The 22501-nt window shown below is 40.2% G+C and overlaps 1 protein-coding gene across 2 annotated transcripts in view; it reads left to right on the top strand.

Moving 5' to 3' along the window:
- The window catches only part of cep135 (centrosomal protein 135), a 106233-nt gene that overhangs the window by 47915 nt on the left and 35817 nt on the right, over nt 1-22501 (top strand). For both annotated transcript variants that reach the window (XM_080187327.1, XM_080187319.1), the window contains exons 10-15: nt 3168-3318; nt 4925-5148; nt 10553-10708; nt 13616-13759; nt 15100-15177; nt 18515-18666. In XM_080187327.1, coding sequence (XP_080043453.1) covers nt 3168-3318; nt 4925-5148; nt 10553-10708; nt 13616-13759; nt 15100-15177; nt 18515-18666 — 905 coding nt within the window. The remainder of the gene's footprint in view (nt 1-3167; nt 3319-4924; nt 5149-10552; nt 10709-13615; nt 13760-15099; nt 15178-18514; nt 18667-22501) is intronic.

Below are 22501 nucleotides of genomic sequence, written 5' to 3'. Positions count from 1 at the left end.
AAGGTGCTCCAACATTGGATATGGTAATAATAAATCCCTTTAATATATCATTAATGAAAAAGGAATATGATTTGGCAGTAAAGGGCTTATAGTACTGTTCTACATCCTTTGTCCATTTTTAAAAGTCTCTTGTTAGGTTGCTTCTTTCCAGTTCCCAGAACTATTTCTGTTTCCACCAATTCGCCATCGACAGGACCAAGGCACTAAGCTCTAACATTCTTTAAGCTCCCTTGCATGAAGTCCATCCACATTTTGAATCTGTCTTCCTGTTAATTTCCTCAGGTTATCATGACTGTCTGAGCAGTAAATATTAATCTTGTAATACCTACTCCACTATCCATCACCAAAACTTACCCTCAGTGCTGGATAGGTTGCCTAGAGTTGTCACTGAGATTGTGGAAAGGAAAAAGTGCTTCATATGGTAGTCAGTGGCTCATGGCATTGCACTTCAGAATTAAAGGGCAGGGGATAATTAATCGCAATAGACAAATGAAATTCAGTCTTTTTAAAGTCAGGAAAGGAGAGTTAAGGCCACAGCCAGATCAGCCATGATCTTTTCAAATGGTAAAGCAGCCTCAGGCGGATTGGCCTACTCTTGTTCCTGTCTCTTCTGCCTCCCTAATTGTTTGCCCTCAATTTCCTTTTTCAACCTGATTTCTGCAAGTGTTTATAAGAGATGATTTAAAAAAAACTTGCTTCTGTGCCTCTTGACTTTTTATTGTTGATTTTTGTCTCATCTTTTGTACTATAAATTTCTATGTTCGTGTTTAAAATGGGATCTTGCCATTATAAACCCAATAGTATTTGCAGAATCTGCCTTGGGATCTGACAGTTCTTTCAAAATACTGACAACTTTTTTTTCAGTTGCCCTTTTGCCTCAGTAACAAATTCAGGGGATTTTCACAGTAACTTCATTGTAGTGTTGATGTAAGCCTACTTGTGACACTAATAAATTAACTTTAAACTTGCATTCCTAATGACCATAGTGAAATTAGAAAGAAAAGGTTAAAAAATTAAATATTTCACAGTAACATCAAATTTATTGACTAAATTGTCTTTTTTGTGTGTTTTTAATTACTTCATTAAATTTTCACTTAAAGGCTTAAGCTTTCTTAAAAGTTTGGGCTAGTTCAATTTTAAAGCCAACTAGTTATCTGACCTGATAGCACCTGTGTGACAGTGAGAGCCTGGGAAAAGAGTGTAAGGCAGCAAAGTAGTTTCTTGTGCAGAGAAGTAGTTTCTTTCTCATTTTTATTTTACTTATTAGTTGGGGGCAGAGGTGGCGGAAAGAGTAGTTGGAATTTGAAAGCAATCAAAACCTTTGAGGGGACCAGTGTAGGAGGGTTTGAGGACATAGGAAACAGGTTTGAAGTGTGGGCCACCTATTTATCACTGTATAATGTGTAACTATTGAACTGGATCTCTATGAATTTTATGATTGTACATAAGGGAGTGGTGGTGGTATAGTGGTATTGTCACTGGACTCGAAATCCAGAGACCCAGAGAACGGTCTACTGACACCCACCTGTCAAGACCCCTCAGGATCTTGTATGTTTCAATCAAGCCGCTTCTTACTTATCTAAACTTCAGCAGATACAAGCCTAGCCTGCCTAGTTTAGATTGCGTGAGATAGTCAAAAAGTGAGCTACATCACAGCTTATGATTCTAATTTCCCCATGTTTGTATTAGAAAAATTATTAAAGATTGGTATAATATTTCTCCTCCACTGTAATTTTTTAAAATTCATTCATCGGATGTAGGTATCACTGGCTGGACCAGCTTTCATTGCCTATGCTTAAGTGCTCTTGAATTGAATGGCTTACTAGGCCATTTCAGAAAGCAATTAAGAGTCAACCACATTACTGTGGGTCTGGAGTCAGATGTAGGCCAGGCTGGGTAAGAATGGCAGATTTTCTTCCCTAAAGGAAATTACTGAACCAGATGGGTTCTTTTTTAGGACAATCGACAATGGTTTCCTGGTTATCATCTAAACCTGAAAAACTCCCTTCTGTACCATCACTCCCACCACTTGTGATTTGCTTAACCTTTTCCATAACTTATCCAGCACAATGCATTGGGAGCAAACCTGTGATTACTACCTTTTTTTTAAAACATCTTTAAACCCTTTCCAAGTCCTCTTTGCAAGTGGACCCTTTCCAAGTCCTCCATCTTACTCACCTTTATGTCAGTGATTCCATTGTGAATCATGGCTTCAGGCTACTTACAGTTTTCTTTCCACAATCATGTTAACCCTCTCCTTTTCATCTTAACTCAATCCTTTCATATTGTTACACTTACTGCCATATATAAAGCAGAACTGTAATAACGTCACCAGCAGATGCTGCCTAAGTCAAATATAAAAGAATGCTTGTCATAACTCTTTGTGCTTATTTATTTTTTTAACATAATTTAATGATAAGGCATTATTTAAAGCTGCATTTCAATCTCAGTGGCTGTACTGACATTTACAAACTATTCTAGGTCTGCTCAGTCAATTTACAAGGCACTCAGCTACTTGAATGAATTGGTTCCCTGTAACTTGCTGTCAGCCAACTCTTAACCTACATTTATTGCAAGGGTGTGAATCATTTCATTGTTTGTTGATGTTCTCCTCACTGAAGGAAACAAGTGCGCTTGTGGCGTACTCGATACTTGAACCACAATTATTCATGGTTTTAAAAAATAGCCAAAACCTCAGTCACCAATGACATTGATGATGTCTTGTTGACGGTGTACATGGGTTTTCCCTACCAGCACTAGCAAATTATTAGTCAACTCAGGCAATCTCTGCCTTTAAAGGTGTTTAAGGCCCAACGTTTGATGGTTCATAAGAGCTGGAAGTGACACTCGTGAGTCATGGGTGGGGCTAGGTTATGGCTTCAGCACCACTAACCCAGTATGTCATTGTAACAAGCTTTCTTTAAAGAAATGACATAACAAATTTGCTGTGGCCAGTTACTGGAATTTCTTCAGCTTTCTTGGGAGAGGTGCTACGACAAGCTGAATGAATGTGTTTAATATACACTTAAATTTAGGGTAGCTGTCTGGCAATAGTTATGATTATAGCAGTCTAATTAATGCCATGATGAAATGCTAGATGGTTGTTATTGATTATTGGGGAAAGTATTGAACTCTTATTCTGAATGTGTAATTATATGCTGTTCCAGGAATTGACTGCAACACATGTTGACAACACCAAGCTTCAAGAAGAATTGCAGTGTAAAATGGAAGAAAATAAATCTCTCAATGATCTATTAAATCAAATAAAACAGGAAAAGCAGAGGCTGGTTGAACGAGTTGATAAACAAATAGCAACAGGTAGTCACAGATCTAACATGAAGACTAAAGTATCTTTTTTCTAATTCTGTCTGTATTCTTCTAATAGTAAACATTGGTCCAGATATTCACCACAGTGGCAAGTCTTGCCATCATGGCAAAAGAACCCAGCAGTTTCCAGCTTCTATCCTGCTTCATTGCCTGCTGAAATCCTCATCTTTGCCATTGTTATCGCTCAACTTGACCATTGTATTCCGATGCTCTCTTGGCTGACCTGTGCTCATCCAAACTTCTGTCGCCTGTGTCCCAACTTGCACTCAATCCTGTTCATCCATCACCCTTGATCTTACTGAACTACGTAGGCTCCTGGTTAAGCTACAGTTTAATTTAAAAATTCTCAGCCTTGTTTTCAAATGTTTCTATGGTTTCTCCCTTCCTTATCCCTGCAACCTATATCAGCCCAAAAGGCCTTTGAAATCTTGGCACTTTCCAATTCTGTGTCTTGGGGATTTTAATGTTGCATAGATCAAGCTTTGGGCAATTCATGAGAAACATTTTGGTGTTTTGTGAGAGAGGTCACATGATGGAAGGAGGTTATACTACCCACAAATCTATTCTGATTAGGTCCATTGACCGGAGCAGGTGCCGGAGTGTGGCGACTAGGGGAATTTCATAGTAACTTCATTGCAGTGTTAATGTAAGCCTTACTTGTGACTAATAAATAAATTTAACTTTAACACAACGCAGATCTTTACCCAGTCTTCATGCTGTGTTATATATTGCCAACTTTCTTCCTTATTGAAAGAGGATGTCACAAGTTGTTGGCATTAACCAAATAGTAGTCTCTAATATACTGAACTCCTTCACAATAATTCCTTTACTTATAACAAGAAAAGTACTCATGGAGATGGAACAATAATTTTCTCTTTGAATACAGCTTCATTACAAAAGCTAGAGATAGTATCAATAACTACCTCAAGGAAAAGGCTTGTTTACATTTTACATTACATTACTCTGCCAAGCAGATGAGACAAAGCAACTACACCATCTACATGCACACCAAGAACAGAACCGCAAACTGCTTGCTTACATTTGACAGTTCTTGTAGAAAATCCTCAAAAATCTCAATAGTCCCAATGTAGTCTTCAAAAAATTGAGCCTGGAGGAGCAGGCATTCTGCCTTATACAGAAGGCCAGGGTTTGTTATGAGAGGGAATGAAAAAAATGACCGTCCACTGAATATTAATTTGTGGTCAGGTGCTAAGCTGGGTTTCTGGACTGGTCATGGGTCATGGCTCCCATCACCCTACCATCAACCATTTTTCTATATATAAGCTTGTAATAGTTTTGAGGAAAGAGGTTGCAGGAGGAAAAGGTGAAATTTTATTGGAATATTTGCGCCATATTTGGTCACCGGTTATGTTATACTGGAGATCAGCATGTTTGTAATGTTGGCATTCTACGAACCTAGTATGAACATGAGTGAAAAATTGTATTGAAGCTATTCTGTTATGAAATAATTTATCTCTTTTGAAAAAAACTGAAGTATTCATTAGATATGCTAGCAGGCATGTAGTGGTCTTGCAGGGTTCTAAATTATTGCCTGCCTTAGTTAATGTAGCTTTTGTATGCTTTCAACAATCTTTAGAGCGGGAAATAGTGTTGGAATTAGAAAGAATGCGAAAACAGCATGGTGTTCTGAAAGGGGACTCATCGCCATCTCGTCTGGATAAATTTGTAAAGACTTTGGAGGAAGAAAGGGATTATTACAAAAGTGAAGTGGAATATCTGCAGGATATGGTATCTGGAAGAGCCAGCCCCCTCTGTTCTCCAAGGCGTGGCCGAAGTCCAACACGAATTTCACCTGTAAAGGTACTGAAAGCCAGAATGAACCTTGCGAACAGGCTGATGGTTTTAGTTTTCACTTAACTAAAATTACTTTGTTTATTAATCTGTGTTTTCCAACCTTACATCTTGTACTAATGTTGTGTACTAGCAAGATAAGTTTTGAAACTGCATGCTGACAGGAGGCATTTAAAGTCCTGGGGAGTGAAAGGATGGCAGAATGTTGGGAATATAGTTCTGATCTTCATAGAGTTAGGGAGACTCCATGTGGTGGGGTGAAAATGGTGGCTGCAACGCAACTCTCAGGGTTTCCAATTTTTAACAATGCTATTTGGGTGCAGGCTCACAACCTCAACCAGCCAGTCTAACTGGTTACATTGCTGGGATAGTTATATCCTCATCCTCCACAATCTTTATAGAATCAGGCCAGCTTTTCAAAGAGCTTTTCTCAGCCAAGAATACTTAATGAGGCTTAGCTGAGAGGCCAGGCATCCATTAGAGCATTAAAACAGCTGTATCCCCAGAAACAACGTTATTTGATTGATAGCTGAGTCAGTGATTTCTTCTGTCAATTTTACAATGTTTACTTACACAAGATCTGGAGATTTAAAGTGCTTTCAATTTCTGTCATTGACACTTTAAAGGATCTGGATAATTGGCACTTCAGTTAGGCTGTGGTAAAAACTTTTAATGAATGATGTTTTAAGAAGACTTTTTAATGCACGCTGTCACTCTGGGGCTCATTGGTTTTATACAAACTGTACAGTGGGTGAATGAGTTTGAAAGTGCCATAATTTGTTATGGAAGTTGTAAGGGGAATAGCTTGACATGGAGAGTATAAGAGGACATGGAGCGTGGGTAAAGGGCACAAAGTGACATGTGGAGCATGGGGAGTGTGTGGAGGGTGAGGGGAAATGAGGGCTAGAGGATTGTTTTTGTAATCAGTAGATTATAAGACCAAGACCAGTTTTTTTTTAAATAGAAAAGGGAGTGGTAATTATTGTAGCAAATAAACAAAGTTTTTGCCCAGAGTGAGGATGAATGGCAGAATAATGAACAGCTCTATTTGAAAGTAAAACCATTAATAGGAGATACAGACTGGCACTTGGCAAAAAACAAAATGGAAGACAGAATTAATAATCAGAAATTGTTCAACTTAATGCTGAGTCAAGAAGTCTGTACAGTTCCTTAAGCTTGCATTGTGCTTCACTGGAGCATTACAGCAGGCTGAGGACAGAAATGTGAGCCTGAGAGCAAAGTGGCAAACAACCAGAAGATTGCAACCATGTTGGCAGACTGAGTAGAGATTTTCCACAAAACAGCCATCCAGACTGTGTATGGCCTTCCTCCTCCCTGATGCCCTGCAGTGTTTCAGTTGTGAATTCAGTTCAACAACTCTGATGTGAAGCTCCTCGAGCTGCAGATGCTTGACGCAGATATGGTTAACCATAGAACAGTACAGCACCGTACAGGCCCTTCGGCCCTCGATGTTGTGCCGAGCTATGCCTGAACCCAAGATCCAGCTATCCCACTCCCTGTCATTCTGGTGTGCTCCATGTGCCTATCCAATAACTGCTTGAAAGTTCCTAAAGTGTCCGACTACACTATCACAGCAGGCAGTGCATTCCACACCCCAACCACTCTGAGTAAAGAACCTACGTCGGTCATCCTTCCAATATCTCCCACCATGAACCTTATAGTTATGTCCTCTAGTAACAACTACATTCACCTGAGGAAATAATCTCTGAACGTTCATTCTATCTATCCCCCTCGTCATCTTATAAACTTGTATTAAGTCACCTCTCATCCTCCTCTGCTCTAAAGAGAAAAGCCCCAGCTCCCTCACCCTTTCCTCATAAGACCTACCCTCCAAACCAGGCAGCATCCTGGTAAATCTCCTCTGCACTCTCTCCAATGCTTCCACATCCTCCTTGTAGTGAGGTGACCAGAACTGCACACAATATTTCAAATGTGGTCTCATCAAGGCCCTGTATTGTTGCAGCATAACCCCACAGCTTAAACTCAAACCCCCTGTTATAAACTCTAACACACTATAAGCCTTCTTCATGGCTCTATCCACTTGAGTGGCAACCTTCAGAGATCTGTGGATATGAACCCCAAGATCTCTCTGTTCCTCCACATTCCTTAGAACCCTGCCATTGACCCTGGAATCCGCATTCAAGTTTGTCCTACCGAAATGAATCACCTTGCACTTATCAGGATTAAACTCCATCTGCCACTTTTCAGCCCAGCTCTGCATCCTGTCAATGTCTCTTTGCAGCCTACCTCATCCACTACTCCATTTTGGTGTCATCAGCAAATTTACTAACCCACCCTTCAGCCCCCTCTTCCAAGTCATTGATAAAAATCACAAATAGCAGAGGACATAAGAAATAGGAGCAGGAGTAGGCCGTTTAGCCCTTCGAGCCTGCTCTGCCATTCAATAAGATCATGGCTGATCTGAAGTGGATCAGTTCCACTTACCCGCCTGCTCCCCATAACTCTTAATTCCCCCAGCACTGATCCCTGTGGTACACCGCTGGTAACTGGCTTCCAGTCTGAAAATTTTCCCTCCACTAACACCCTCTGTCTTCTGTGAAGTAGCCAGTTACTTATGCAATTGGCCAAATTTCCTTCTATCCCACACCTCCTTACTTTCTTCATGAGCCTACCATGGGAAACCTTATCAAACGCCTTACTAAAATCCATGTATACGACATCAACTCCTCTACCTTCATCTACACACTTAGTTACCACCTCAAAGAATTCAATCAAAGTTGTGAGGCAAGACTTACCCCTCAACGAACCCGTGCTGACTATCCTGGATTAAGCTGCATCTTTCCAAATGGTCATAAATCCTATACCTCAGGACCTTTTCCATTAACTTAGCAATCACCAAAGTAAGACTAACTGGCCAGTAATTATCAGGGTCATTCCTATTTCCTTTCTTGAAGAGAGGAACAGCATTTGCCACTCTCAAGTCCTCTGGCACAATCCCCGTGGACAGTGAGGACCCAAAGATCAAAGCTAAAGGCTCTATAATCTCATCCCTTGCCTCCCAAAGTATCCTAGGATGTATCCCATCTGGCCCAGGGGACTTAATGACCCTCAGGTTTTTCAAAATTGCTAATACATCTTCCCTCAGAACATCTACCTCCTCCATCCTATCAACCTCTATCTCACACACATCCTCAAAAACATGGCCCCTCCCCTTAGTGAACACTGAAGAAAAGTATTCATTCAATGCCTCACCTATCTCTTCTGACTCCATGCACAAGTTCCCACTACTATCCTTGACCGGCCCTAATCTCACCCTGGTCATTTCTCACGCAAGAGTAAAAAGCCTTGGGGTTTTCCTTGATCCAACCTGCCAAGGACTTCTCATGCCCCCACCTAGCTCTCCTAAGCTCTTTTTTTTAACTCATTTCTTGCTCCCTTGTAACCCTCAAGCGACCCAACTGAACCTTGTTTTCTCATCCTTACATACACTTCCTTTTCCCTCTTGACAAGACATTTAACCTCCTTTGTGAACCATCATCCCCTCACTCGGCCATTTCCTCTCTGCCTGACGGGGACATACCTATCAAGGACACACAATATTTGTTCCTTGAACAAGCTCCACTTTTCATTTGTGCCTTTATCTGACAATTTCTGTTCCCATCTTATGCTCCCTAATTCTTGCCTAATCACATCATAATTACCCCTGCCCCAATTATAAACCTTGCCCTGGCGTGTGACCTTATCCCTCTCCGTTGCAATAATGAAAGACACCGAATTGTGGTTGCTATCTCCAAAGTGCTCACCCAAAAACAAATGCCAGTACCAAGTCCAATGTGGCCCCACCTCTTGTTGGCTTATCCACATAGTGTGTCAGGAAACCCTTCTGCACACACTGTACAAAAAGAGCCCCATCCGAACTATTCGACCTATAAAGGTTCCAATCAATATTTGGAAAGTTAAAATCACCCATGATAACTACCCTGTGACCTCCACACCTATCCATAATCTGCTTTGCCATTTCCTCCTCCACATCTCTATTACTATTTGGGGTCCTATAAAAAACTCCTAACGATGTGACTGCTCCTTCCCTATTTCTAACTTCAGCCCATATTACATCAGTAGGCAGATCCCCCTTGAAATGTCTTTCAGCAGCCTTAACCTATCTTTGATTAACAATGCTACTCCTCCACCTCTTTTACCACCTTCCCTACTCTTACTGAAATGTCCATACCCCAGAACTGGCAACAACCAACAACCATTCCTGTCCCTGTTCTAACCATGTCTCTATTGGCCACAACATCATAGTCCCAAGTACCAGTCCATGCTCCAAGTTCACCTATCTTATTCTGGATGCTTCTTGCATTGAAGTAGATACACCGACCTGTCTGCCTGTACACTCCTGCGACCTTGATATCTTCCTCAGTACCTCACTACCCTCAACACTGGCTTCTGGACAACAGCTCTTTTCCTATCCCCTGACAAATTAGTTTACCCCCCCTCCCCCGAAGAGCTGTAGCAAATTTCCTTCCCAGGATATTGGTGCCCCTCTGGTTCAGATGCAAACCGTCCTGTTAGTGCCACCTTCCCCAGAATGTGCTCGAATTATCCATGTAAATGAAACCCTCTCTCCTATACCATCCCTGCAGCCACAAGTTTATCTGCACTCTCTCCCTGTTCCTCAACTCGCTAGTTGTCCGGGATTGCAATCCAGAAACTCCCATAGGCTGCAGCTATGGCAAATCACTGCCTTGCCATGTCTGCCTTATCTGTTCACTCATTTTATCTGTCAAAATTATTTCTCTATATTTATACCAAAATTGTATACCAGCTTCTTAACGATGTGATAAAATGCTGAGGATATGTGTCTTCCAGCTGAATTGTTTGAAGGATGGCACTACTTGTATTCATTATACAATCGGCTCATCATATCATTTGGGTTCTTTGTTCAGTTGAATAACAAATATTTGTACAGGAAAAGATCCTTGTGTTATTTTAAGGTGCTCTTGGCCTTTTGGCTAAGATCAAGTGTAGTATCGACATGCTGTACTTGGTTGAAGTCATTAGGTTACATTTCAGCTTCATTTGAAGCAATTTTTTAAAGTGGCATCTTGGCCTTTTGGCTAAGATGCAAATGAGATCAAGCCCAAGACAGGAGGTGAGGGCCCTGTCTTGTCACCTTGCGTTGGGAATGTCTCAACTTGTTGGGACCCTGAATTGGACTTGATTGGATTGAATTGGAATAAAATACAGGGGCTCTGGCCTCAGAAACAAAATGGTGAATTTTTAAAATATTGGTGCATTAGTTCATGCAGGTGATAATTGAAATGCTGTATGTTTACTGTTCATGCACTTTGTTTAAGATTTGTAAAATACTTTTACCGACAGAATATTAGTTTTAATGTATTAAAGGGAAACTATGTTTCTTCCTCAGAGTAGTAGCCTCAGCTCTGAGCTGTTGCAGGCTATCAGAGAGCGGGATGAGTTACAATCCGTGCTAGATAATTTTGAGCAGCACATGGCAGAAATCCAATCAAATGTCAAGATGGTGACAGCAGAACGAGACAAATTGCTTATGATTTATGAACAGGTATTAATATAGTAAGAATGAATTGTGAGTTTTTCATTTGTCATACGACATAGAAATATACTTATTGAATGAGTGTGACCCTGTAGAGGATTTGCGGTGGACCATTTTCAAATGGATCTGCATTACAATTTCAAAAAGGTACCTGTACCTGAAGCTGGATTAAAGATATTAAGTAAATTTAGGCTTTATAAAAAAGACATTTGATAAACTGTCCAGTAATCAAGGCTTTAAGACAAATCAAGCATCTATACTTATAGATGTTTGGTGTTGCGTACTGTGTATCTTTACTCTTTGCTCTGAAAAGGTAGGTCCTCAATAAAATAGTCTAAAGCACACTTGCTCACAACTTCAGTGTTGAGAAATTAAATTTAATGTGGATATAACAAAAAAAATGTACATTGATGCAGGAAGTGTAAAACAGCAAAAAATACATTATGCAGTCTTTATTAAGTCTATGTAATGCTGCATTAGTTGTCTTTGGTTTAAGAAAAAGCCAGGTGACTGTCTTGAAGTATGATTTGAAAGGTTATAAATTCAAATATAGATGTCATCAGTAAAACATAATCTGTGGAAAACCAAGGTTTTGGATTTTTTGGACTGTACGAATATCACCGTTGGAATGTTCATGATCAGTGTTTATTTGTGCTTGGATTTTCTAATCTTGCATGAATGCAGAAGGAAAGAGAAGAGCACAATTTGCACATGGTTACAATGTGGCAGTTAGCCTTATCATGATTTATAAGGTCTTTTTCGAAGAACCAAATGGTCTCCTACATTGTAAAGATTCTGTGAAGCTGTATTATTTTTTTGTAGCAGATCCAGACATCAGAAACCCTTCTTGTTACGAGCTTTCCATTCGGAGGAATGGATGGTTAGACTGACAGAGTTCAATAAGAAAAGCCCTACAGGATGCTTGAGTAGAGCACAAAAGCTACATGGATTGGTTAGACTGAATGCCCTGTTTTTTGTGTTGTATATCCTTAACTGCTGGGTGAGTAATTTGATGATTCTAGAATGGCTGTCAGGTATGTTGCAAGAAAGAGAGGCCCAAGGTTGTCTACTGGAGTAGTGGAAATAAGGAGGAACTATTTGTAACCAGGCACTGCAGGGTTCTAAAGGAAAGAGGGCAGGGAAAGATGGGAAGTTAACAATGTGTTGAATGCCACCAGATCTCACTCAGCTGGGCAGTACTAGAAATTTGACCTTTTTGAATCAGCCAAGCTAATGTAAACCACATACACCTTCCATACACACTGTGGCAAACATACCTAACCTCTCTGTCACTTTTCTCAGTATGCTGTGCTTTAATAACTTGTAATTGATGCTGTACCTTCACCAAAGTGTTTCTCAACTTGCATTCTTCCCTGCATTGACCTTGCAAAAGCTTTGGTTAGAATGCAATTGCTGATGTACATTGTCATCGTTCTCATTATGGACTGCAGGTTATTGAATCAAAATAAGTTTTTCTTTATTATTTTTCATGAACTTCGACCACAATATCAAAGACAGCTGCAGCAGATTTGAAACCTGACAAATCTGTTGCATTCACCTCATCCAAATCTCTGTGAACCACATCCTAAAATACACCTAATCCTATAATTGCTGTGCTCATTGGCTTATGTTAGCTCCCAGTGCACCAGTACAGTATCAACTGTAGCACTATACTTTGGATGCTGCACACACATACTTTGAAGTACACAAAGTTCAAGGCTAGCCCATTAAGATAACAGTGAGCAGTATTCAGTATATGGGAGACTTGAGCAGGTAATCTGACATCAGCTTTTTAAAGGTAACTGGTCATCCTTAATGTTGTTCTAGGTGGAGAGATCAAATGGCCAGCAAAGGCACAAATTAAGAAAGCTTCATCCAATGAAGCATAATAAAGTGGACATTTTTGGACTCATTCTCCAGCCAAGAACAAGTCTCAAGTAACTAGATAGAGGTGGTTGAAAGTATAAAGCAATTCTGAGTCTTGAGGGAGAACTTAGTCTTCGGAAGATGATCTGTTGCTTAATTGCACAACGATGCTTAGAATGCATCTTGGAGTGAGCGCTTCAACATCAGCTTGGTAAAGCTTCAAAGGAAGTAATAGGCAGCGCTTGACTAACTGGTCTGCATTTTCTAAATGCACAAGTATGCCCATTTTTCACTGTGGCATTCTATATTTCCCATTAAAAGCAGTACACAACAAACACTAAGTACACTCCCAACATATGTTCACACGTACACAGATGGTTATGTGATAAAAACAGAAAATGCTGGAAATACTCAGAGGTCTGGTAGCATCTATTGAGAATGAAGCAGAATTGATATTACAATTCAATGGCCTTTCAAAAGTGGCTTCAGTGATGGCTACTTGAGTTACCCGTGTGTTTAGCGTTTCTGATCCTAAAATATGTCCCCTTTCTATAGCTTGCTGGAAAAGGCTACATGTAATGAGTGGCAGCAAATGAAGATCAGAGAAGCATCATTTCATACATTCCTTTGCGCTATTACAAGGCGTGAGCCATGTTGAAGTCTCCCCACCATGTTTGTGGCTAATATAGTTTGCTTGTCATTCTTTCATTTCCTCTCACACTTGTATGTGCAGCCACATTCCAGTTTAACAGATTAGAATGTGTTGCCATGTAAGACCTCTTGTAAGGAAGTATTGCAAAATGTGTTGTATTTTTTCGATGTTCAATATTTAAATGTTTAAAATTAAGATGTTTTTCACTGGGAGTCCATTTAGGTCAACAAACACAGGTATGAGAGGGAGCAGGACGAGTTAAGACAAAGAAAGCTGCATTTTGGATTCTGTGCTGATTATGGTGTTCACCTATAAATAAGCTTAATTTAAATTATTTGAAGTCTGCTGCAAAATGTGATTTGTTTCTCCTACTTGCCTTAAATGGGAATTACTTCTAGAATCAAGATGAGTTGAATAAATTAAAAAAGGAAATGCTAATCTCACCAATCTGCCAAATGCGTATAGAAGAAGAAAGAGATGAAGCTAAAGCAGATCTGAAGAGGCTAGCAGCCGAGAAAGAAAATTTGAGAGAGAGAATGAAGGTATTTAATTAAATAAAACTTAAGAATGGCGACGTGAAACAACTTTTTTTAATACTTAATGTTTTAATTATTTGAATTGTGACAATACGTGATCATTTCACTTCTTTTTGAAATTGTTTAATTGATAAACATTTACTGCCACTAGAGGGACCAATTCTCACCAGTTTGCAATGCATTTTTTTTGACATGTCAGCTTTGGCTTTGTGGAATGATCATCAGTTTGCCTGATTCGCTTGATGTGTCTCTTAACATTGTTATTTTGCATTTGCAAGGTCTCTCATATTTTTTCCATGTTTCATAGTTTTCTTAAAATTTCATTAAACTGTTCCACTTAAGATATCAGAAATGTTATGATTGGATCTAAGAACATAAGAAATAGGAGCAGGCGTAGGCCATCTAGCCCCTCGAGCCTGCCCCGCCATTCAATAAGATCATGGCTGATCTGTCGTGGCTCAGTTCCACATTCCCGCCCTCTCCCCATAACCCTTAATCCCCTTGCCTATCAAAAACCTATCAACCCGCGTCTTAAAAATATTGAGCGAGGCAGCCTCCACCACTTCAACGGGCAGAGAATTCCAGAGATTCACCACCCTTTGAGTGAAGAAGTTCCTCCTCAACTCCGTTCTAAACCGCCCCCCCCCCCCCCCCTTTATCCTGAGGCTGTGCCCTCTAGTCCTACTGTCTTTTCTGAGCGGGAAGAGCCTCTCCACCTCCCTACTGTCCTTTCTGAGCGGGAAGAGCCACCTCCACCTCTGCTGGAAAAATAATTTTTTATTTTGGACACCACAGATCGTTCTGCTGTTCCATCATCTGCCCCTTACAGATAATTTTGATTGTATCTAATGCTCCAGAAGCTTTGCTGCACCTTAGGAATGAGAATTCCCAATTGGCAGCCTGGGTTTCAGACTAAAATAGGCACTTGGTTGAAATCCAACTTAGAGTATTGAAGTGAAAATAGACCATCTTTAAAGATGGTCTGTACCAGTTGTTGGTGGGATTGGGCCCTTCAAAAAATTTCCCTTCATTTAGTACTGATTGACGATCGCCCTCCTGCAAGATTATATAATGCCTAGCATGATTAACAGGAAGTGCCATATCAGTGCAGTTGTGAGGCTGAGGCATATTATTGAGGCTAAATAGAGGAACCATCACGTGTTGTATCTACCGTACATCCCTTTGATATGCTCAGAATTTGATACCAAAAATAGAAATGTTTTAAAGTGGAGGTATCTGTTAAGTAAGAAGATTTCAGTGAGTAACTTCTTTCTGAAACAAAGTAATTAAAAGGTTGATTTCTTTGAGTGCACATAATAAGAATTTAAAATGCATTTTCTTACTAGAGCATCCTTGAAACAGCTGATATTAACGCAAAGCAGATGGAACAGAATATGTCACAATTAGAAACTAAAACTTGTGAAGTAAGTATCTCAACAATCTTATTGATGGTTTTGTGGATAACCTAAATACATTTTGTAGTCTGAATACATCAACACAGAATTGATGCAGTACAGGGCCACTTAGAAAAACATCTGTTATATATTGAGTGCTGGATAGTTGGGAATAACTGATTAAAGCTGATACAGAATACAATATGAACTATAATAGCAGAACTTAAATGATCTTTGAAATCTTTGAAATTAAATTGCAGCATTTTACTAATTGTTTTATAGAATATAGCCTCAATAATGCAAACATTTAACTGATAAGTAGAATGAAGTCAAATTGCTCACAACTGGAGAAGCTATCACAGAATCATGTTACTTTTACAGTGCAGAAGGAGGCCATTTGGCCCATCATGTGTGCACTGACTCTCCAAATGAGCAATTACTTAGGGGCAGTACAGTGGCATAGTGGTTAACACTGCTGCCTCACAGCACCAGGGACCCAGGTTTGATTCTTACCTTGGGTCACTGTCCGTGCGGAGTCTGCATGTTCTCACCGTGTCTGCATGGGTTTCCTCCGGGTGCTCCAGTTTCCTCCCACAGTCTAAAAGACATACTGGTTAGGTGCATTGACCTGAAAAGGAGTGTGGTGACTAGGGGAATTTCACAGTAACTTCATTGCAGTGTTAATGTAAGCCTTATTTGTGACTAAAAAATAAACTTAAACTTTTAATTAACATTTTCCCATCTTTTCTTCATAACCCTACATATTGGTCCTTGTCACACTCTCAGGCTTGCATTCCAGTGCTTTTTTAAATTACTAAATGGGATGTGGGCATTGCTGGCTAGGCTAGCATTTATTGCCCATCTTTAGTTGCCCTCAAGGTGGTGACGAGTTGCCTTCTTGAACCGCTGCAATCCATCTGATGTTTGGTGCACCCATAGTGCTGTTGGGGAGGAAATTGCAACATTATGACCCAACGACCATGAAGGAACCTCAATCACTCATTTCATGAAGATGTTTTTTGCTGATATCGTCTTTGGTCCTTTTACAAATTACCTTAAATGTGTACTTTTTCGTTACTGATCCTTTCATGCATTGGAACTCCATCTCCATATCTATTCTGACCAGACTGCTCATGACTTTGGATATCTCTATCAAATCCCTCTCAGCCTTCTTTTCTCCATGGACAATATTCCGAACTCCCTCAACCTATCTTCATAACTGAAGTTTCTCATCCCTGAATCATTCATTCTCATGAATCCTTTCTGCACTGTCTCCAATGTCTTCACATCTTTTCTGAAGTGTGGCACTGAGGACTGAGCACAATACTCCAGCTGAAGCCAAACTATTGGTTTATACAAGTTCAACATAACATACTTGCTTTGAACTCTTTGCCCCTATTATTAAAGCCTAGGATGCTTTATGAACTGCAATGTCAACCTGTCCTACCACCTTCAATGACTTATGCATGTATACACACAGGCCCGTCTACTCCAGTACTCCCTTTAGATTTGTACCCTTTGCTTTATACTTTCTCCATGTTCTTCCTATCAAAACAAATCACTTTACATTTCTCCACATTGAACTTAATCTGCCACATTTCTTTTGAGCAAGAGTGGAACATTTGCAATTCTCCAGTCCTCTGGAACCATTCATGAGTTGAAGGAAAACTGACAAATTATAGCCAGTGTCTGCAATTTCCACTCTCACTTCCCTCAGTATCCTTGGATGCCTCCCTTCTGGACCTGGTGCCTTATCAATTTTTAAATATATCCAGCTTGTGCAGTACCACTGCCTTATCAATTTTGAACCCTTCAGTGTCTGAATTACCTCCTTTCACCATGGCAAGTGTAACATCTATTTCCTTGATAAAGATGGATGCAAAATATTCATTTAATTATTCAGTTATGCCTTCTGCCCCATGTGTAGATCATCATTTTGGTCCCTAATTGGCCTTACTACTTCCTTTACCATCATTTTGCTATTTAGATGGAGCAATTAACATTTGGGATGCACAAAAGGCTAGGTTTAGAGTTCTGATATTTCAGAGAGTCTTGAGGCTGGAAAGGTAGGAAGCAGTGAGGACATGGAGGGCTTTGAAAACAAGGATGAGTATTTCAAATTCACTGTACTGTTTAACTGGGAGCCAGTATACATCAGTGAGTAAAGAGGTGATGGTTGAACAGGACATGGTGCAAGTTAGGGTGTCTCCAGCAGGGGTTGAAGCATCAAGTTTACTAAGGGTAGAATGTGGGAGGCCAGCTGGAAATGTGTTCAAATAATCAAGTCACGAAGTAACAAAGAGAAGTCCAAAGGTTTCACCAGCAGATGAGTTGAATCTTGCAGTAATTCATTTGCTATTTCACCTCTCATTTCCACATTGATGGTTTATTTACAGCAAGATCACTGCTCTCTCCTAGCACTTTAATTTCTTCACCTTCCTCCCTCAAGTCCGAGGGCACAAGCTGCTATCTGGTGTACAACAGATTTAGAAATTTGTTAGCAGAACTGGCTGGACCGCTTTAAGCACCATTGGGCACATCTCCTGCTAAAAGTGCTCATTGACTTATTTTGGCTCCCATTTAAACAACACCATGATTTTATAGTTTGCATCATTGTTTTTAAGATCATTACACAGAACATGATACTCCAGCTTCTTTCTTCCACTACCAAATGCCTCCTTCAGTCCTTCTTCCCTTTCCTTTCCGAGTACAAGAACCTCCTTAACAGCTTTGTCACTGAGTGTCCACGTTCTCCATGCTCTAAACCTGAAGTTAGTGTCCTTGTTCCTCTCCCCCAGCTCTTTTCATTTCTCTGCAAGTTCATCTTGTCTATAAGACCATCTATTCCTTGCTCCCATTTCTACTGCTGCTTACGATGCAAATGCCTTTTTCAATCCTGTGCTATGATTTCATTGAATTATTACAAAAGTCATATCCTGTTCACTGCAAAGATCACCTACTTCCATCACTGTTCCAATCTTCGCCCATCAACTACTGGAATTTTCCAAGCCTTTGTCACACTCCAATACTCTTGGGCAGCACCTCCCCTTTTTCTGCTTATCAAAAACTCAGCTGCTTATATCCGATCCTGCATCATATGCTGTTCATCATTCATCCTTGCCCCCCATTGACCCACTGTGGATCACAATGCTCCAAATTTAACAGCTCATGAGGTATTTAATCCCTTCATAACCTTGGTTCTCTCTATCTTTGTAACTTTCTCCAGCTCTACAACTCCCTGATCCCTGAAACACTTTTCCTCTGCCTTCTTATGCTTCTGAACTCCCTTCTGGTGTTTTTTTTAACATGAAAAGAATATATAACTGCAGATTGTTACAGTGTATTTTCTGTTTTTATTTTTGCGCAGCTTGATAATGAATGCTTCACCCTCAGGAAGAAATTAGCAAAACAAATGGAAGATATAGCAGAACTTGAAGAAAAGACCAAGTGTCAATCACACAAGCTCTTGCAGGCCAGTGACGATGCTGCTCAGAAGAAGGCAGAGATGAATTCACTTAGGTTGGTATTATTTTTGTGATATATATGTTTGAAAAACTGTGCATCATTTTAATTTGCTTTTTGTAGAGTGGGTCTGTGAGGAAACTTGATTTTGGCATCCTGTTCAACATGCAGATATAATAGCTCCTGCTTCATACAGTCAGGGCTGTGAATTCTTGTTTCAGTGACACTGATCAAAAGGCCACATTGTGTTCATACAAGTGTCGCAGTCAACTGCACTTTTAAGTTTACACTGCAAATCAGTACTCATGGAAGTAAATAAATGTGTTTTGGCCTGATAGTTCTTCAATTTTATATGAAAAACATGGATGCCAGTGATTTTGTTTGTGATACTACTGATCAGTAGAGTTTTAAAAAATTTGTTCATGTTTAAGTGTGTTGCCTCCAAGGCCAGCGTTTCTTGGATTGGCCTTAGGTGGCCTTTAGCCCACAGAATGCCTTAGGTGCACCCCTATTTCAGCATCAAACTTGCACATTGACCAAATGGCTCAGGCCCTATTTACAAGGTTGCCACCAATAAAACCACTGTGGAACTGTAGGAATCCCAAGACATGTATTGACCAGTGGTGATAGGCTTGCAATAGATCGTGGTAGCGAACCCCTGACAGATTTCTCAACTAGTATGTTGATTATTTGACTGCTCAATTTCAAAGATGAATTTGAGCACAGGATGAAACCCAGTAAGACATGTACAACCAAAGGGATAGGGAAATGTTACGACCAGTTTTGAGGAAGTTTTCCAGAGACACAGTGAAGGATTCTTTCACATTTACAATAGCCATACCAATAATAATGCTGTGTCCATGTGCTCATTTGATATTCCTAGCCTATTCACCAATGTTTCACTTAAGAAAGCCATAAATATTTGCACTGCAGCACAATATCATGGTGATCTGGACCCACTACCATTGCGGGAATCAGTTTTCATTGAACTTGGGATCTTGGGGTCCGGGTCCACAGGACTCTTAAATCGGCCTCGCAGGTGGAGGAGGTGGTCAAGAAGGCGTATGGTGTACTGGCCTTCATTAATCGAGGGATTGAGTTTAGGAGTCGGGAGGTAATGCTGGAATTTTATAAGACCCTTGTCAGGCCTCATTTAGAGTATTGTGCGCAGTTCTGGTCGCCTCACTATAGGAAAGATGTAGAAGCTATTGAAAGGGTACAGAGGAGATTTACAAGGATGTTGCCTGGACTGGGAGGCATGCCTTATGAAGTTAGGTTGAGGGAGCTGGGACTCTTTTCCCTGGAGAGACGAAGGTTGAGAGGCGACCTGATAGAAGTTTACAAAATGTTGAGAGGAATAGATAGGGTGGACTCTCAGAGGCTATTTCCCCGGTTTGAAATGGTCGCTACGAGAGGACACAGATTTAAGGTGCGGGGAGGGAGGTTCAGAAGTGATGTTAGGGGTAAGTTTTTCACTCAGAGGGTGGTGAGTGAATGGAATCGGCTGCCGTCAGTGGTGGTGGAGGCGAACTCGCTGGGGTCTTTTAAAAGACTCCTGGATGAGTATATGGGGTTTAATGAGATTGAGGGTTATAGATAGGTCTGTAGGTTGGTAGGTGATGATGTGATCGGCGCAACTTGTGGGCCGAAGGGCCTGTTTGTGCTGTAGTGTTCTATGTTCTATGTTTAACTTTTTGGCAACTCAACACAGTTGAGTTCAGTTTTTAATGAAGCCATGAATGCCCAGGTAAGTAGTGTTGCCATGGTATCCCTCAAGGACCAACTCTCTCAATCATCTTCAGTGGCTTCCATAAGAAACATGCCTTTGATGTTCCAAATAATAATAATGTCTTTGATGGAATACCTCCTATCTACCCTTCACATAGTTTCGATATGTGGATGATATGTTCACTAAATTTAATTCCACAGCTAATAATTTCTTTACATATCTCAATGGACTGCATCAAAATAACTGACTCAAAGACAATATTTACTAAAGTTGCAAAAGGATCGTTTTATCTATGAGCAGTTCAGATATGAAATATAGCTACAAGATATTCATTTATGCAAAATTGGTCATGATTAAGATAACCTTAGCAATTACAGGAATCTGTTGTCACGCTTAAATCTCTACCTACTGTGACTCCTGTACTCATATTTTCTCAAAGTTCCACCTTCATGGCTCTAGGCGTTTGTGTGCCTTTCTCGAAGCTGGAATCTATTAGTTCACCTGCCCAAAATGCAAATCTTCAACTGTAATGCACATTCAGCTTATTCTGGAAAATGCTTTATTGCACATAGATAATTACTTCAAAGCTGTTCACAGCGATGCTCTGTATCTTCCATCAATAGCAGGCTGTAAAAGCACCCAGTCTCGTCTCAACCCTTCTGTGTAGCCAATCTCAGCACCAGAAACATGTGAAGCTGACACAAGCTTCATAATCTCTCTTTTCACATATCATAATATATCACTGTTCCTGCAGAATTATAGCACATGGATGGCAGATAAGGAAAGGGAAAAGTCTTTGAGTCAGTTATTTTGATGCAGTCCATTGAGATATGTAAAGAAATTATTAGCTGTGGAATTAAATTTAGCGAACATATCATCCACATATCGAAACTATGTGAAGGGTAGACAGGAGGTATTCCATCAAAGACATTATTATTATTTGAAACATCAAAGGCATGTTTCTTATGGAAGCCAATGAAGATGATTGAGAGTGTTGGTCCTTGAGGGATACCATGGCAACACTACCTACCTGGGCATTCATGGCTTCATTAAAAACTGAACTCAACTGTGTTGAGTCGCCAAAAAGTTCAATGAAAACTGATTCCCGCAATGGTAGTGGGTCCAGATCACCATGATATCGTGCTGCAGTGCAAATATTTATGGCTTTCTTAAGTGAAACATTGGTGAATAGGCTAGGAATATCAAATGAGCACATGGACACAGCATTATTATTGGTATGGCTAGAATCATACAGTGCAGAAGGAGGTCATTCGGCCCATCGAGTCTGCACTGACCACAATCCCACCCTGGGCCTATTCTCATAATCCCATGCATTCACCCTAGCTAGCCCCCCGACACTAAGTGGCAATTTAGCATGGCCAATCCAACTAACTTGCACATCTTTCGATTGTGGGAGAAAACCAAAGCACCCGGAGGAAACCCACACAGACACGAGGAGAATGTGCAAACTCCACATAAACAGTGACCCAAGCTGGGATCCAAATGCAGGACCCTGGCACGATGAGTCCGCAGTGCTAACCACTGTGTCACTGCGCTACTCTGATTATGATGAATTATTGCTGGAAAAATGTAACGATGAAGATGAGTTGGAGTAAGCTGGTGAAAGAGTTTTATTATATTATCCAGCCATTCTGGACAAACAAGAATTTGAAAATTAACAATGACTCCATTATGTCAGCAGGAATAGAGAGGAATGTAAGAATGCAAATGGTGGTGTGCCACTGACAGTGTTTATTATGATGTTTCTGAATCAAATACAAAGACTTCTGTGGAAATTTGTTGGAAAATCAGTGTAGCTCCCAAAAAGAATGTAAATTGTGACCAGCTCTTCACGCTGAGGCAGATGACTGAAAAATGTTGGGAATATGGTTAAGAATCATTTAATTTGTACAAGGCTTTCTCTCTTGTACACAATTAAATCAAAGCAAAATCAACTCTTAATTCATAATACCTGTTACAGAGCTGAGAAATAATCCAAGTTTGGACTTTGTTGAGAGATTTTAGATTAGACCAAAACATACCTGGAGCTCTCCATTAATCTCCACTTTCAGGAAAAAAATAGATCAGTTCCCATCAAAAGCTATGAGTATTCCTGCAGCTTATGGCTATAATATTGTCAGTCAAAATGATGCAAATGAGATT

This window comes from Carcharhinus amblyrhynchos, chromosome 1, assembly GCF_965287045.1.
Source record: "Carcharhinus amblyrhynchos chromosome 1, sCarAmb.v2.hapA, whole genome shotgun sequence".
In the NCBI taxonomy this organism is placed as follows: domain Eukaryota; kingdom Metazoa; phylum Chordata; class Chondrichthyes; order Carcharhiniformes; family Carcharhinidae; genus Carcharhinus; species Carcharhinus amblyrhynchos.
Note: the sequence above shows the minus strand (reverse complement) of the source record. Positions and strands in the feature narration are given on the sequence as shown.